The sequence below is a fragment of the Hermetia illucens genome, chromosome 1, assembly GCF_905115235.1.
Source record: "Hermetia illucens chromosome 1, iHerIll2.2.curated.20191125, whole genome shotgun sequence".
NCBI classification, from domain to species: Eukaryota; Metazoa; Arthropoda; class Insecta; order Diptera; family Stratiomyidae; genus Hermetia; species Hermetia illucens.
The window spans coordinates 54,855,732-54,873,735 of record NC_051849.1 but is presented as its reverse complement, the minus strand read 5'-3'; the positions used below and the strand labels follow the sequence as shown (position 1 = coordinate 54,873,735).

Below are 18,004 nucleotides of genomic sequence, written 5' to 3'. Positions count from 1 at the left end.
GTAGCCTACATAACGACGAAATCTTTGAGCGATATCACGGCCGTCTGATTGTGGATAAAATCCGGCTCAACAGGTTGCGGTGTGTGGATCACTTAATCCGTATGGATGAGGATGATCCAGCCCGGAAAGTCTATAAGGACAATATCTATGGTAGAAAAAGAATACGGGGCAGACCCTGCCGGAGATGGAGCAATAGCATAGGTCATGACACCAGACCGCTTTTAAGGATATCGAATTTGTGAACCCCGTGGCAAAGCTGGAGTTAATTGCTAAGGCAGGCCTAGACCGGTTGTTAATGATGACTCATCTATAATAGTAAGTAATGTAACAGAACGAAGATGGAAACGGAAAAAATGAATGAATTCTGAATATATATAAATATAATAAACATAAGTTAGATTGTTTTGCTCTATCCCTTCCCAGGAAAGGGTCAGTCGTCCCGTTTACTTTGGGTTCCCTCCATTATATTTGAAACGGCGTCATCCTACCCCCTCCATGAAAAGGAAAGAAAGGCGGAGCTACTCGTCGCGTAGGCACTAAAGTCAGTTCAAGTTTTCTTTGCGATTTTCTCCCCTACCTTATTAGGCCGTTTGGCAGTTTCGCTTCTTTTGTGAAGAAATTTTCGGTGGAATCAAGCCGCCTCGGGACTACACGCCTCTATTAGAGTAGTTTACCCTGGGTGGGTTTAGCTTTTATCTAGGCACATGAGTTAAATCTTTGTGTCCTGATAGGGAGATACTATTTGAGAGCCAAGAACCCCGGCGCCCATCTTGCCCAATTGCTAGCATTCGGGTTAGCTCTAGTACGCGCCATCCAGTTCCGCGCAGTCGGTGTTCACGACTAGCTGTTGTTGTGTCATGTTAGGGAAGTTTGGTTGGTTGACGACCGTGTTGGTGTCAAGGCGATGCAACGCTGGACTCTCATCATAGCGGAATTGGCGCCCAACGTGGGGCTGACTCACATCGTAATAATATGCTTCCACCTGAACGAAAATCCTGGTAATCCGAGACTTTTTCCTGAGAATAGAAGAAGGGATGCTTGTTAAGGTTCCAAAGAAGGGCACCGGTTTCTAGGTTGACAATTGGAGGGGTATCTACGTGCTCCCTGCCTTCCCAGAGATTATAGATGAAATGATCCTGGAAAAAACATCTCGAAAACTTGATCGACTGTGATCAGGTTGGTTTCCGGTCCGGATAATCCTGTATTCAACACATCAACACTCTACGGATCTTTTTGGATCAATGTACGGAGTTTAGATCTTCACTTCACCTGCTCTTCATTGATTTCGAGAAAGCTTTCAACAGCTTGAACAGGGAGTATATTTGCCGTGCTCTTGGATCACGTTAACTTCTATTCTATTCTTCAATGCGACCAGGCGAGGTCTTGTCTACATCACGGTAGCATCTCCTGACATAACGGATAACATGTCGGATAGTGGAAAATATCGTACCGAATCATGCTCTCGGATTGCAAATGCATTGATTTCGAAATGGACATGGATTCACTAAATGATCACAACTAGTATGAGAGAAGTTTTTGAAGGGAGCGGCCCACTTAATACGCGAAAAAAGGGTAAAACACCACAAAGCAACTAACTCGTTTGCAGCCTCGAAGTTGAAGCAGATGCTTGTCAAAAAACGCAGCCACCCGTTGGGTAACCTATGTTTACGGAGCAAGAATTATGCAGAAACCGATGCAGAAACAGCAAACCATTAGCTTGAAGTGCGCTTCTCAGGAAGCATCAATGGAGAGACTGGACATTGTAGTGCAAAATAGTATCACTTGAGCGAGTAAAATGGATACTAACTCTTCTATAGCGATAAAGAGAATGATCTACATATTCGGAATATATATCGCGCATACCTGGCACAGGCTTCAATTACCTGGCGGAATGCGAAGCTTATATTTATTCCCAAACCAGGGAAATCCACTTACATGGACGCAGAAAGTTTCCGACCGATCAGTCTAATTTTCTTTCAACTGAAAGGACTGAAAAGACTAGTAGATCGGTTTATACATTCCTAGGCGACCACTTCATTGCAGGCAAATTTCCTACCAAAAAGGCAAATCCACGGAAACACTACTGCGTGAGCTCACTGTAAAAATTGAGAAGACGATTCCCGGAAGAAGATACAACTTAGGCGCATTCATAGACATCAAATGTGCCTTTAATTATGTTTCATTCGCGGTAATTTTGGACACTGCAAGACAGCAACACTAAATTAGATGAATTATATGTTAAAGTGAATGAAGACCCACTTATTGGTGGGTCGGAAGTCCATTGGGGCAGTGTGTATATAGGGAGGGATTCTCTCCCCCCTGTTATAGCTCCTGGTAATGGACACCTTGATATGGCTCTTGGAAAACAAAGAGATCTTTTTGCAAGCATTTACAGATAATCAAACTGTAGTACTTATTAACAAATTTGTGGACACAATATATGACCATCAAGTGAATGCAACTCTACAAATAATCCACATACTGATGTCAGAGCACTCGAACATGAGGAGGTTGACGAACTGACTCGCCAAAAGGATCTGGATCCACAATGGTGGAGCCAGAGGCAGCATTTGCCACTCGACTTTCCACTGTCAAGTCCTCTCTGGGGGGTGAAATTACAAGGATTTGCGTTACCGAATGGAGAAATTTGAACTCCTGCCGGCAGGCGAAAACCTTTGTGAAACAACTCAGGGCCTCTAGAGCGGTAGTTTATTGTTCCTTACATGAAAATCCTGGTGGGGCTATCAAAGGGACTCTACTCCCTAATCTACCACATTGGAAAAAATAGATGGTGGTCTTAGCTATATGTACCCACTGTAAGGAAGAAGAGAAGACGACCCTGCCATTTAATAACAAGTAACTGGCCGGCCTCCTCAGACCTCAGACCTTGGTAAGCTTTTCTTCAATGAAGAAGCTGCCCATTTTTTGCCTTTGAAAAATGTTCTCAAATTTGCAAAAGCCTGCAAACAGGACAAGTGAGGAGTAATTTTAGGGGGCAGTAAAGTGGGTTTAACAAACGGCCTGATTGCTTCGGGCTGCGGCACCGCCTACCTAACTATACTAAGCATTAGAAAGGGTCTCAACTATTTTACCAGTTAAAAGAACTTTGCACAATTTCCAACTGGCTGCAGTATGAGGCTAAAAACTTGATCTTACACAAATTATCTATCTATTGACGCATCCATTCTATGATTAAACGAGTATGCATAGGTTCCAAAAACAAAACTTTTCATAGTCAAAGCTTGAGGTCAGCAACATTTTCCCGCAAATATTTGATAATCTACTTACAAATTGATAAACTTTCAGGGAAACCATTGCCGCATCTTTATGAATTGTGCTTTCTTATCTGCAATCCAAATTTCTGCTCATTAATTGCACTCTATTACCGTCATATGTATACTATATGTTTTGAATAAGAAGACTGACTTTCCTTGACAATCTTTGGTTTTCCCAATTAATTAGATGATCATTTTCCCATGTCACTAAAGATACACATTAAAATGGAATTCCTCGAAGTAGAATATTGAATACAAAAATACAGGAAGTTTCTCTTACATATTACGCTTGTAGTAGGAAAGTGGTAATCGTAGACATTACTTGGCTTTTAAGGTTTTGCCTTCCTACCTGTTCGCCTGTCTGTTTGCCACTCGCATTTTATTCGGAATCCACTTCACCTAGTGACAACAAATTTTGCAGAGATGTTGAGGGCATGAACCCCCATATAAGCACTAAGTAGCAAAATTTCACGTTGAAGTTAAGGATGGCTGCTAATGCATGGAAAGCGGGGTTTTAAAATATAGTCAAATATTGCCATTCGGATTATTATTACTTTCCAAAGAAGGTTTCAATTTTGAAAATAATTAAGGAAAGGGTCCTGGAGGTTAGAATAGGTTAATAATTTTAGAAATACAAATTGCAAGTAGTATAGGCCATGGCATACGAGTAGACAATAATTGTAGAAAATTTGGTGGAAATTGTACTATTATCAACTGAATTATAGTTGGTTTGAGTGGCGTCCCGGAAATTGTACTCTAAAAAATCGTATTGTATGTATATGGAGGCGTCGTACGTCCAAATATTTTTGGAAAAAAAATCCCCAAAACCCATCATACTTGAAGTGAAGTTAGTCTTTTTAAATTCATGTAGACAGTATCGGCTTCAATATGTTTTCGCATCCACAAAACCTTGAAACGTACCAATAAATGCTGGATTTCAGCTGATTTTAGCTGAATGACTTAATTAAGTTAATAAAAATTTTCGATGAAATGTTTTGGATTTTCCTTCTCGTATCTGTTGTGGAATGATAACCTTCAGGTTAACACAAAATTCTATTTGTACAATATAAAACGGCTGAAGTTGCAACTTAATGAACAGTTGAATGTGCCATTTCATTCTTTCACTTCCACGTCTTACTTTTGTGGTTGTTGCAATCATAGTCGATTGTTGTTGATAAGGACCCGCAACTCAGGTGATCAATGTGAGTTAATTTTCAAAAATACGGTTAAAACTTATACACAAAATAGTGTTTTATACGGAAATGAAAATATCCCTTGTGTCCTTAAAATTGTGACCAATCGCTGACTTTAATGACCTGACACACCAACTGTTTTCATATCAGTTTCCTTACAGTCCCAGAGCTGTACTCCGTACATCCAAATGGGCTTTAGAGGGGGGTCAGCTGTTCGGTGCTTGTTACTACTTGCTGTCGGCGGTGAACTGGAAATCCCTCCCTAACAGTCAGTATATTTGTCCATATCTGGCATTTAACTCTTCCTTATAAAAAGGAAGTGTCTTTTTTAGCAGAGCTTAACATCGAAATAAATTGTGATCGGCAACAGCCCGTCAGTCAGTAGGCATACTGAACAACAAAAGTTTGCGCGGGCTGTCAAATATTCGACGAAAAGACGGATCACCTGCATAGCTTAACTTTTTCATAGATATTCAGCAAATATCCAAAAATATTGTCTAAAAGCTATTTGGAAGGTAAAAGGTTGTCAGATGACTTAAAGGTGCGAAGTTGTGAATCGAACTCCCTTTGTGAGCATTATCGCAGTCACACCTCGATTGTGTACGTTCTCTCCTCAGCATTAAAGCCACATTGTACTTTGTAATCGTAGAGTCTTCACATCTTCTTAACCAAAATGTCTTCCCGGCAGTTTTTCGAATATGTCTGCAACTCTTAGTGAGCTAAGACCACATACTGCAAACAATTTCGGCTTGTGCGTCTTCACTTAACACACATCTACCAATTAATAATTCTGAGTTTTTGTACTGAAAAAAATCGTCGTTCTATTTTATATGAAAATAAAATAAACTTTACGAAAAATATACTGCTCCATTTGCGACATATTTCCGCCATCAATGGTGTAAGTTATGGATGTCCTCCAAGAAAAGAAGTTCTTGTCTAGAGGCAACCCACCCACGAAATCATTTTATAATTACCCGTTGCAAGATAAATTGTGCTGTTGGCGAAGTAAGGTTAGAGGGGTTGAGAAGTTGAGAGAGTACGCCGCCGAGCAGTAGTTCCAAACCTAGGGCGGAAATTGTGTTTCTCACCAAGCTGTTGAGTGATCTGAGGTATTGTCCTGCTGAAGAATGTTTTTCATGTATCCAGCCCCTTTCTCACTTCCTTTCAGTCAATGTATAATTCATTTTGGCAGCTTCCTATCGGTAACGATCAACCATCAGCAGTCAACCAGGTTTTAGCAATTCTTGGTATACCACTCCACCGGATGGAAACTGCTGGATGAAACCCACGATTTCCTGCTGTTTAAGTTTTTAAAGTGAATTATTTCTTGTCCCCGGTTACAATCCGATGGGCTGGGTTTAAGGGGCAACCACTTTTCTGCCTGGATCTCTCCCATGGCAAGAAGACGATCGGAGATGCTTTGCTGGCTGACGCCAGTTCACCAGTTATTACCGACTTTACTTGGCGACCTTAGTCAATAATGTTTGCGAGGTGGTGTCTTCAAACATTTCCCGAGGGTTACGCGATCTTTGCCCTCAAAAGGGCGGCATCTCGGAAGCATCAAAACAAGCGCTCACAAGTGTCAAGCGTTAGGCCTGCATCGCTGTTAGCTGCTCGCGTTCCCTTTCTGACTGAGCACAACATATCGTGCCGTAAATATTTCTTAGTTGGCTCGAAAACCAGCACTTTTGATGAGCATACTGGCATGTCAGTTATTGCTTTCAATCACTCCATCACTACCTTGGAAAAAATGTTGAATTGTCTAAACTGCGCCAGCACCAACCCACTTAGTGATTTGGATCCTTTAGTTTATTCATCGTCCCTATTAGCACTATTACAACTTTCCCCGCTTTTTCGCCGTTATAAATGAGGCGCTCCTTAAGAAGAATTTCAACCTGTAATTTAACTTAACACCGAGGTGTCTGATATGGTTTGGACTGTACACATGCTATGCCACACGAAACATCAAGTTGTGTTCCAGCAGACTCAACTCATCACTAAATCGACCTAAGTAATCTCCCACATTTAGCTTCATTTTAAACCGGCCTCAACGTGTTTCCTGCATAACGCCTAATTGATGCCTAACACCGCAGCGCGGTAAGCTACAGTTACCATCAGTATCGGCCCCCCTTCTATTCCAGCAACCTGCAACTACAGTCTCTTTATAACCCAAACAACTTTCGATATCCAGGGCATCTCTCTGGTGTATAAAGTTGACGAAGAATGGCGACCGGATAATAACTTTTTTCGGCGACTAGCGCCGTATTATTTCCTGTGTACCTTTCACCTGTCTTAGCCTAGTAGAGTGTTATGCAAAAAATATTCCGACAGATTTCGGAAGTCCTGATCTCTCTATACTCATCTGACCGAACATTTCTGGCTCTCCACCCTTCCCAATAACTCTTTCCACTCTTCAACTGTCTACCTTTCGTCCTCTATGGCGGCTTTAACCTTCCTATGCTCTCTTAGCCTGCTGCTCCCAGTCTTTCTTCCCTCCCCAATAATTCCTCCCTCCATTCCTTTCCTTTACCAGCTTTCATGAATATCTATGCCGCGCTACAATTTCACCTTTCCAAAAATTACTTAAATCGCCCTCATACCCCCCCTTATGATGTTCCTGACTCCCACCATGCACTCCCATGCCGTGAGCAAACTTACCAAGTTTAACTTTCGTAAGGCGAATTTCGAAGGGCCCCGGCGACAATCAGCTGGGCTCCTCTTCTCCCTTCATTAATGTGCGATCATTCTATCAAATCTTCCTAAGTCCCTGGCCTTTTACCTAATATGGTTCATCACTGAATTCACTAAAAAGCTGTGTCAAAAACTTACTGCTGGGAAGAAGTCCTGTCTTCTGGAATCCTTAATGACTTCGTTTCCATCAAAATCTCTGCATTCCTCGATAAAATCTCTATTACTTAAAGTCCAGAAAGGAATATCTGGTCAGTATTGAAGCTTCACTGAAGCTCCCATCCTGCCCGATATCTCCTGCCATTCACCTTCTTATCCTCCCTTCTTGTCGAGTACCTCATTGGCAACCTTGATGGCCATGTTGACCTTGCTCAAAACAGTCTTCCTAACTTCTTTTTGCTTAAAACAGATCAGTCCATTTCCTTTCCTCTTTCCATTATTTTAAACAAGAGCCACAATGAAGGTTTCATTATCCCCACTCATAAAAATGACGATCGCACTCTTGTTGAGAATGGCCATAACATTTTGCTCCTCTCATCCTGTTCTAAAATCTTGGAAAGGTATATAAGCGACTTTTTGTCCACTCACTTGTTAAGCGTAGGTCCACTACCTCCAACCTGCGCAACTTCACTAATTTTGTGACCATATGTCTAAATTCATGGCAGGAAGTGTATGCTTACTTTGCTAAAACCTTCGACATTGCAAATCTTAAGGTACTTTTGTCCAAACTCATTCCTCTCTCAACCTTCCCATGTCACTTCTAACGCGGCTCGCCTCTTACCTTTGGAACGGATCTTGCCGCGTCACTTTTGATATCTGCACATCCCGTTCCTTTCCTCCTTCTTTTGGCGTCCCACAGGACTCTATTCGGGGCCCTTTGTTATATTTATTCTTTATCGGCGTCCTCCCCCGCCCCCCTCCTCCCTACTTGTTCTTCTTTGTTATTTGCCAATGAACTTAAGCTGTTCCCACTACATCGTCACCCATTTACTGTGTCTCCCTTCAATCAAATCTAGACACTCTGGTTCATTGATGCTCTCTTAATGGTTTCCTATTTCCCTTTTCTACTATCTTGACAGAATATTTATCAAATCAGAATTACACTCAAGGCCTCGAAATCACTTTCGGCAATAAGCTCCACTTCGATGCTCAGTCTCTGGGAGTCACCAATATTTTGATTTATGTACATTTTTCAAACCTTCCTTTCCTTTTGCATGTATAACCCCTTAAGCTCAACGTAGGAAGATATAACCCATTGCACGGATACGGTTGATGCTACCAAAGTGGTTTTTGAAGTAGCCTGATCACTCTCGATTTCAAGAACGGGGTGTGTGTGTGTGTGTGTGTGGTGGGGGAGAAGCTACAGCTTCTGAGCACTCAGGCCGTGTTGGCCCATTGTACTCGCCTCCCCCGTCTAACGGAATATTCCGGATTCGTTAACGTATCGCAGGATTTCCGTTAGTGGATGTGATGCTACCCGTCGCAATTGGAGGACATCGGCACCAAAGATCTGATGCCTGATGCGTCCATAGGCGGGGCATTCACATAAGAAATGCTCCGTGAATTCCGCTTCCTCATTACAGGAGGGACACGTATCATCTTCGGTAATTCCTATTCTGAACATATGCCCAGCTAGTGAATTATGGCCTGTCAGAATGCCCACAATACACCTGCAAGTCCTCCTGCTTTTCGACAGGATAAACTTTGCGGTACGTATGTTGGGTTCTGGCAGGAAAAGTTTGGTGTGTCGAGCAGCATTTAAGCTCTGCCACCTGTCGTTATGGGAAACTTGTTCCCAGTTTTTGAAAACAGATTTAGCCAATGCTACTGATACCCCAATTGCTGGCTCCGGTCCCGGCATAGGGGAGATTGACCCCTCTTTCGCTAAAGCGTCCGAGATTTCATTTCCCTCTATACCACAGTGACCAGGTACCCAGAGTAGTTCCACCGTATTGAATCTAGACATAGAGTTCAAACGGTTTCTGCATTCCTGAACGATTTTCGAGGTGATCAAAGGACTGCTTAATGCCCTCAGTGCAGCTTGACTGTCACTGCAGATTGCGATGCGCCTGCCCTTCAACTGCTCGTCAATCACCCAGTTTGCCACCCTTAGGATCGCCTAAGCTTCGGCTTGAAAAACCGTTGCATATTGTCCCAAAGGAAAAGCCCACTTCTCGTTTTTATTCGAATTAGCCTATGAGCTGCTCTCATTGCAGTGCTTTGAATAAATATATCCAGGGGCTGCAAATTGAGTAGTGCATTCAGAGCTGCGCCGGATGTCGTGCTCATGGCACCAGTGATACCCAGACAAACAGTTCTCTGCAGTGCGTCTAGTTTACGGTGAAAACCTTTTTGTCTCACCTTAACCCACCACACTACGGATGCGTATACGAACATCGGCCTAATGATGGCAACGTATATCCACATTACCACATGAGGCCTGAGTCTCCATGTCGAGGCAAAGGTCCGTCTGCACAGCCCATAAGCTGTGAGAGATCGTTTCATCTTTACCTCTACATGTTTGTTCCAAAGAAGTTTTTTATCTAGAGTGACCCCCAGATATTTCACTTCTTCGGAGAGTTGTAGGGTAGTACCCCTTATCTCAGGGAGACAAAGTCCATCCAGTTTTCTCCTTTTTGTGAATAAAACCATTGTGGTTTTATTTGGATTAACTGACAAACCATGTCTAAGGCACCAGCTGTCTATCAAATCAACGGCACGTTGTATATTCCTACACACCGTTCCAAGATCCCGATCAACAGCAAGTACAGCCACGTCATCAGCATAAGCTTGAGCGTGTATTGGTAAATTTTGCAGTTGGCATAGCAGTGAGTCGATCACCATCGTTGCTTCGGTAGTCAGGTAGCGATCGACCCCTACCTCAGCGCACAACAATCTTTGCGTTAGCATAGCATGGATCCACTTAAGTAAAGCATCATCAACACCATGCGCTCTGGCGGCATCACAAAGTTTTTGAAAAGGCGCACAGTCAAAAGCCCCTTCAATGTCCACAAACACCTCCATCGCGTACTCACCATTCAAAGTTGCATCCTCTATCTTTGTGACCAAAGAATGAAGAGCAGACTCACAGGACTTTCCACGTTGGTAAGCATGTTGGTTTTCACTAAGTGGGTGTGACCTAAGTGCGTTTCCACGAATGTGACGCTCCACCAGTCTTTCCAAACCTTTCAGCAAGAATGAAGTCAAGCTAATCTGTCTGAAGTTCTTTGGATTAGAATAGTCATCTTTCCCAGGTTTCGGTATGAAAACTACCTTAACCTGTTGCCAAAAGAAGGCACGTAGCCCAGAGCAAGACATCCTCGAAAAATATTTCTTCGAGGTCGCTCTAAATGCTCCATACCCTCCTTTAGCATTGCCGGATAGATGCCATCCATGCCAGGTGCTTTGAAATGTTCAAAGGACAGTATGGCAGCTCTCACCTTTTCATGGGTAACAACCGCTTTCGCAGTGTTCCAGTTCCCCTTGCAACGCTTGCGTGTTGAAGGGGTTGCAAGAACCGTCAACTCTCCCCCTACCACTTCTGTCACCCGTTCTCCCGGGTGATGTACTTCCAGGAGGGTCTGTACTGAGTCCAGTCTGGAGCTCGTGAAAGTACCGTTGGGTTTTCTAGGAGAATCCAACTTGACCGACTCATCCCTTTTGAGGACTCTGCACAGCCTTGAAGTCTCCCTTTCGCCTTCCAGTTCCTCACAGTACGCTCTAAAGGAGTCTCGTTTCGAGCACCTCACGAGCCTCTTATATTCACGTTGTGAGTTCCTGAAATTTAACCAGTCTTCGTTCTTGTTACTTTTGCAAGCACGATTTAGAAGTCGCCTGGTTGATTTCCTGAGTTTTTGCAGTTCTCGGTTCCACCAAGGAACCGTTTTACCGCTTTGGCCTCGGGAAATAGGACAAGCCTCTTCATAGCACTCTAAAAGTGTGCCATTCAGAGTTTTCAATTCATCTTCCAGCACCAAAGGAGTCCTTAGTCGCCTAGGGAACTGTACTTTATTGCCAAGAAGTTCATTGAACTTTGCCCAATCCGTTTTCCTAGGGTTCCGTCTTTGTACTGCAGACTGTTCGCCCGTAATAGTCAGATTGAATTCTAGATATCGGTGATCTAACAGTGAGATCTCGTCTAGCACTCGCCAGTGTGTAATCAACTCTAACAATTTTGGGGTACAGATTGTTAGGTCAATTACTTCGCTTCTTCTCGGTCCCACGAACGTAGGGGCGCACCCTACGTTTGCAGTCATAAGACCAGCTGAAGTGATGAAATCAAATAGCGTCTCTCCTCTTGGATGGCATTTGCTACTGCCCCAACAAATATGTTGAGCATTCGCATCGCAACCTATTAAGAGTTCGAGACCACTTGATTCTGCATACGCCACCAGATCCCTAAGTTCTTGCGTCGGTGGAGGATACAAAGAATCATAGGGTAAATAAGCGGAGGCAACTATGATGTTTTTCCTCTCTCCATTTATTTGGTATTGTAGGATGACCGTAGCTGGGAACAATATTGTCTCAGCATAGTTGCCTCTAACCGTCTTGAAATCAGGACGCAAGCTCTCAGTCTTATGGATCTTTCGTCGTAGAAGATCCTAGCCCCCTTTACTGATCCAATGCCACAGATTCTGTTAAATCGAACCCACGGTTCTTGCACCAGAAAGATATAGGGGAAATCCTACAGCTTTGTCATTTTCGCTGCCAACAGGTAGGAGGGAGCTTTGGCATGCTGCAAGTTGATTTGACCAATCTTTATGTTTTTCGACATAAACTTAGTCTATTGTCGCTGACAGAAGAGTCTGGTGCGTCCAGTGTGGATGTTACCGGGGTTTCCAGTTTATCCCCACCTTCCGCCGGAGATTCCGCTTCCTTGTGTCCGATTTCTCTGGGCGTTACCGCGCTTAGTGGTACAGCCACGTCCATTTCCTCATTCCCAAGGTGCTTCATCTTCCTTCGCAGTGCTCTCTTCTGCCGTCGGCTTCGGGCCTTTCCAGGTTCACGGTGTCCGGACCGCTTGGATCCATTTCCACACACCGGCGCTAAACCAGTAGCGTCCACGTCACCAGCTTCCCGTTCCTCCGCTCTTCCTGGTAAGGATGAAGGAGAAGGTTCTGACAGGCAGAATTCAGCCGTAGTCGGATTTCCAGTTTCTCCCAATTTGAAAGTTTCCGTACTTTCCTTTCTGGCTAACTTCGCCGTAGGCACCAAGTGCAAACTTTCCACTGAGTCGGAAAGCATGCCTTCTACAGATTGATCTGTAGGTGAGTATGAATGTGGTGAGGCCTCCAAAATCCGCGCCGCGGCCGCGACATGGTTGCTCATGGTCGCGGGTGGATTCGAAGTCTGTGACTTCTTACCACTTGGAGAGTTTAAATCCATCGTTTCCATATTCATGTTTTTGGACACCCTTAGTGTAGTAGTAAACTACTACAGGCTCCCCCACCACGACAAGGTGGTGTCCGAGGGGGAGAAGAACGGGGTCAATTCTGGGAGATAGAATTGTACAATCGAAGCGCTCATTGTGGTACAAAAGCCAAACTATATACAGTAGAGTCCCGATAATTCTTATGGTCAGGGCATTGACGATTTTGTACAAAATATCGGAATTACCAATTGTTGAGAAGACAAAATAAAGAAAATTAACTAGAGACCGCCAGATTTGTACGAATTAGCCCGAAATACGAATATTTGATGTACGAATTATCAGGATACCACTGTATTATATTATATATTATATTATGTTCGACTTCCAATAGCAGAAATTACTTTACAATTCGGACGAAGGTTCGAAATCTTACGGCAGGAGTTCCACAGAGGTCTGGTTTTGGTCCTCTGCTATGGAACATAATTTACGATGGCGTTCTACGGTTTCCAGTACCTAAGCAAACGAAGCTGGTACTTTTCACAAAGCGGAAGAAATAGAAAACTGTTCAGATTTGCATCGGTGCACATGGAGTTCGCTCTCAGCCATCGCTAAAAGACCTGGGAATAACTTTCGACCCCGAACTAAGTTTTAAACCACATTAGAAGGCCTTTTTCACATAGTTTTTCAAGATTTTTTTAGTGGGAATTATTCGGAATCCATTCAAATTCTACATTTTACATTCTATTCATTTTCATTCTATATTATATTAGCCATATTCCGAACAACTTTGGAGAATTTTTTGAAAAGTTTAAGTTAAAATAAAAGAGTTTCTTGACAGTATTCTGCTGAAGGTCGTAACTGGAGTTCTCCAACTGCAGGACGTGCAGCAACTCACTAGTTTGTTTTCTAGAATTCCTGCAAATGTGAAAAATTCCGTTTTCGAAAAAAGCCCCTTTCGGATATAAAGACATTTATCACCCTTAATTACGATCAAAATACAGTTATGACTGGCACTGGTGCAGGGGACTGACGTCACTTATGTATAAATGGGCTATTTACATAACACTACCAGATTTCGTAAGGAAATAAAGCGACTGCCTCCTGGGTGGTGAACCGTGAGCCTGTACCCGCTAATCGCTAGCTTCTACCCCTATAAAATCTTAAGAACTGCGAATTTCGCTTTGAAATTTCTGCACCATATTCTGGATTAGTTAGGCTAACGATCTATGCGATACCAGTTATTCAATTGGGTTCACGTTAATATTTTAAAGAAGTATGTTATGATTTACTGAATTGTGCAGAACTGAGAGCATTCCCCACATTGAAGGTGATGATAGCGCAGTACTTTTTTGTACCACCCTGCTTGTCTTGTGTCTGGAACTGCCTCAGTTCTCTAGCTGGCTTCCAATGAAACTTGGATAGCCGCGGGGTCTATAGTATAGAAATAACTCTTGAAGACTTACATATATATTTTCATTTAAATATAAAAACGATTCAAGCTCTTTTCGTTTCTTGCAAGGGAACTCCTAAATTACCTGCATGCTTTTTCTTGTAGTCTGTCAATGTCAGAGCTGGTTGAAAGTACATGTCGCCAAACACCAACATGGCACCCTTATACATCTACCCGACAATAATCTTATTCCCTATTCCTTACAAGTAACTATTAACTCCAGACTCGAACCGTGACCCTACCATAACTAATGTCGGGTCTCCTCGCCCCTACTATCACCCTGATCTACCCAATGTTTTCGCCCTCCTGGCCATGGATTTCTAAAGAGCATTCCCCTCTTTGGCCGGATCTCCGCCGCATCTTTTTTTTTTGGTTCTAACGTTGAAGGATTAGATCTATCCCGAGCATTCTTGATAGCCTTTTTCGGTTCTAGGCATTAATTCAGACAGCGCAGATACAATTCCGCGCCTGCTGCATTGCTCGTCGCTGTCTTCTGATCATGCACCTTTGTTAGTTCTGTTCTTTGCAGCAAACCAATGTTGAGTTTGGCTCCGTTGTCTGCTTCCGATATACATTCGCCTGGCAGCCTTTTTGGGGTCATCGAAATTGTTCGCCTTTTAAATTAATCACATTAAATAGAAAAAATGATTTTAATAATAATTTTTATCTTTTAAAATATTTTCAGAGAATTGAGCTGGCTTGAAAATCCCGGATATATTGAATAATTTAGAAACCATCAAGCAAGGATCAAAATTTAATTGCTCTTTCACCACTTCCTAAATTCTGTAAAAAAAATTTGAGTTTTATTGTTTCCTCCCACTTTTCCTTGCAAATGCAATCAATTATGGCCAAATTACAAAATTTTGTACTATCAGTCGCAATCATGGGTACTATCATGTCATCTGTAACTGCTGCTAGTCCTTATCCTATGGAGGAGCTGATAAAATCCAGTGATTTGAGCAATCAACAAATTTATGAATTTAATGAAAATAGAGTAGAAGAGATAAATAGAAGTAAAAGAGGTGTTGCAGGGGCCGCAGCAGCTACCGTGGGGGTAGCTTCTGGTGTGGTTGGATTGATAGATTCTTATAAAAATAATGGTATAGTGAAAGATATCGTCCACGCGTACCCTAATGCTGTGGATAACTACAATAAACTGGGACAGCGCTATTGTAACGGTGGTTATTATAATCCGAACACTATGCAATGTGTTTAGAATATAACAAAACGGTAAAGAAATCATGTTTTTTTTAAATAATTATTGAGAAAAATTTTATAATCGCTTCTAGTTAACTTTTTTACTAATAAGCATTTATGTAATTATTAATAAGGATTTGGAAATAAAAAATCTTACTCCAAGAGGGATCTTTTAAAAACAAAACAACAAATTGCTGTACTGTCTGCTTGTCGGTTTCCTTGTTTAAGATTTTCTGTAAAACAGAATCTCATCCAAATCGCTTTACTATCTGTCTGTCTGTATGCCATAGGTACTTCGGTCGGAAACGGATAGATCTATTGATACGAAATTTAATTGGAACCGTGAACGCCCATACATGCAGTGAAGGACACCATTTTACCTGTGTGTTCAGTTTATGCAAAAGGAAAGTACGCAATTTCTTTTCACCTAAAGCAAAACACTTCATCATCAACTACAGTGCAACAACCGGTATCCACCCTAATCCTGCCTTAATAAGGAACTTGAGACTTCCCAGTTTTGCGCCAAAGTCCAGCAATTCGATATCCCTAAAAGCTGTCTAGCGTCCTGGCCTACACCATCACTCCATCTAAAGCAAGGTCTACCACGTCTTTTTTTTTCCATAGATGCCCTTATAGACTTTCTGGGCTAGAAGATCCTCACCTATACCTGTAAAACTGAAAAAGTCGATCTCTCAAAGAGGAATAAAATAAACGCATTGAATATACATATTTACTATCCCTTCAGTGACCGATCTTCAAAAACCGTGGAGCGTATGAACATGCCTCGGAATATCGGACGCAAAGGTATGGTTGATATTGCGCCATAACATCACCGCAGAATCGTCTCGGCAAGTCGAAGGTAAAGCACGTACGTAAATACGTGAATTGCTTTTGACAGCCATTTGTCGATTTGCATTTGTCGAACAGAGGACTCTATGCTTTTTGCTGAGACGGAGGGATTTATGTATGCCATTCAGAATGGGGTGCTTGCCACAGGAAACTATAAAATGCTAATGAAAAAGCGGGTGGGGAACGACCAGTGCAGAATGTGTGATTCAGCGTTAGCAACGTTGGACCTTCTCATAATGCTTTATGCAAGGTGATCCATCAAAACCTTGCATACATGCATGCACTGATCACGGGAACGATTACGTTGTGTTGACTTAACCCCACGGTCTTCTCCTTGAGATTGATTTTGTAACTACAATCCAACCAGCTGTAACAAACAAAAACGGTACCAGTCTTTACTGAGTTCATGGCACATTACTCATACTGATGGATGCAAGAAATACCCAATCTTTACCCAAATAAGGGGTACAGCACCGGAGCTGAAACGTAACACCACCTTTGAGGCCCGAAGGTCTCTTTGTCTGCGTAGACGTAACCACAATCCCCAACCGAAGCAACTGAACTAAAAGTACATGAATCAGAAACTCTCCTGAGACATGTAAATTCAGAGGGCAATCCCGGTTTCCATGGTGCCAGTATACCCCTGGTAAGGTAAGCTTTCGTGACCGAAGCCACTTCAGATGAGTCCCCGCGCAGACTCGAGTCTAATCACCCTAATTAAGACTTGGAGCATTCGCCAACTGCATCCTAAAAAGACTAAATACACCTCACCCAAAGCTCTAGGGTCGGTTAACAAAGACACAACTCATTGCCGGCAAGCAAATGCCAAAATATCAGTACAATTGGCAACTTTCAGAAACGAAACCCCTATAATCCAAGCCTTCTTCATTCTTGACGATATATCTTGATTATTGCATCTATCATTCATCGTTTCATTACCACCCTGTTTGCTCCATGAGGGTTTATATCGGTATGGTCGCACAACTTTTTGAAGAAGTTCTTTTTACTCCTCCGAATGGCTTCTTTCAAACAGTTGTCTGTATATCTCTTCTCGACCATCACTACTGCGCTTTCTCCTAAGCCTTGGCCGGAAGCATAAGGCTTGCTAGCTTGTGATTTCGTTGTCCTACCAGTAGTTGGGTTACCTACCAGGGAGCAGCCGCCTCCTGAGCATAATAGCCCCATGAATCTCCACTTTCGTTGTGATCTCATCTATATCTTTGCAGAATACAGTGATCTCCAGCCTGCTAGCCCTTATCTTGGCTTTCTGTCCTAATGACTATTCAATTCGGTTCCAGAGTTTGTCCACGGATAGATTAATCTATAGAATGATAAAATATAAAAAACCAACTTATTTAATATAAATTCTCTAGAACTTTCTAAAAACAGGAAATTTCTAATCAATAGAAAGAACCTACTCACATCTTTGTTATGTGTCAGCCGGTGTATCTCAAGGATCAAGGATCCCTCTTCTTTTTAATTTGCATATTGCCGATATACCCAGGGATCCGAACTCCGCATTAGCCCTAGTCAAGTTCATAGGACAAAAATTGGCCACTGTCCCTGTCCCCAAGCCAGCCAACTTCTTCATTGCGAGAAAAAAAGATCAGGTGGATTATTGTAGGGCAATATGGAAGGCAATTCCTATCTGCTGTTTTAAGTGCTAGACCTTCGAGCAACTGCAAATACACAGTGCAGCCCGGAAGCACTTTGTATTACAAGTGTGGCGAACCCGGGCACACAGCGAATGCGTGACCGCGGTCTGCAGAAAGAAGATGTGATTTGTCTTCTCGGTTCCGGGCAGTGCCATGAATCAAAGAAGAGTTACAAAGAGCGAAAAGCCAAGCACAATGATCCACATCCTGCAAGCAAACATCCATAGGAGTGCAACCACCCATGACCTAATGAGGCAGATAGTGGAAGAAAGAAGAAAGCACTTGTTGCTTCTCAGCGAGCTTTACCGAGATAGGAGCTCACCATT

At 42.6% G+C, this 18,004-nt stretch overlaps 1 protein-coding gene across 1 annotated transcript; it reads left to right on the top strand.

Annotated features, from left to right (window-relative positions):
* The first annotated feature begins 4,321 nt into the window (after positions 1 to 4,321).
* On the top strand, positions 4,322 to 15,336 carry LOC119647000. The gene is made up of 2 exons (XM_038047725.1): positions 4,322 to 4,477; positions 14,663 to 15,336. Exon 2 carries the CDS (start codon positions 14,810 to 14,812, stop codon positions 15,191 to 15,193), a length of 384 nt encoding a protein of 127 aa, XP_037903653.1. The 5' UTR covers positions 4,322 to 4,477; positions 14,663 to 14,809; the 3' UTR covers positions 15,194 to 15,336.
* The last annotated feature ends 2,668 nt before the right edge of the window (positions 15,337 to 18,004 follow it).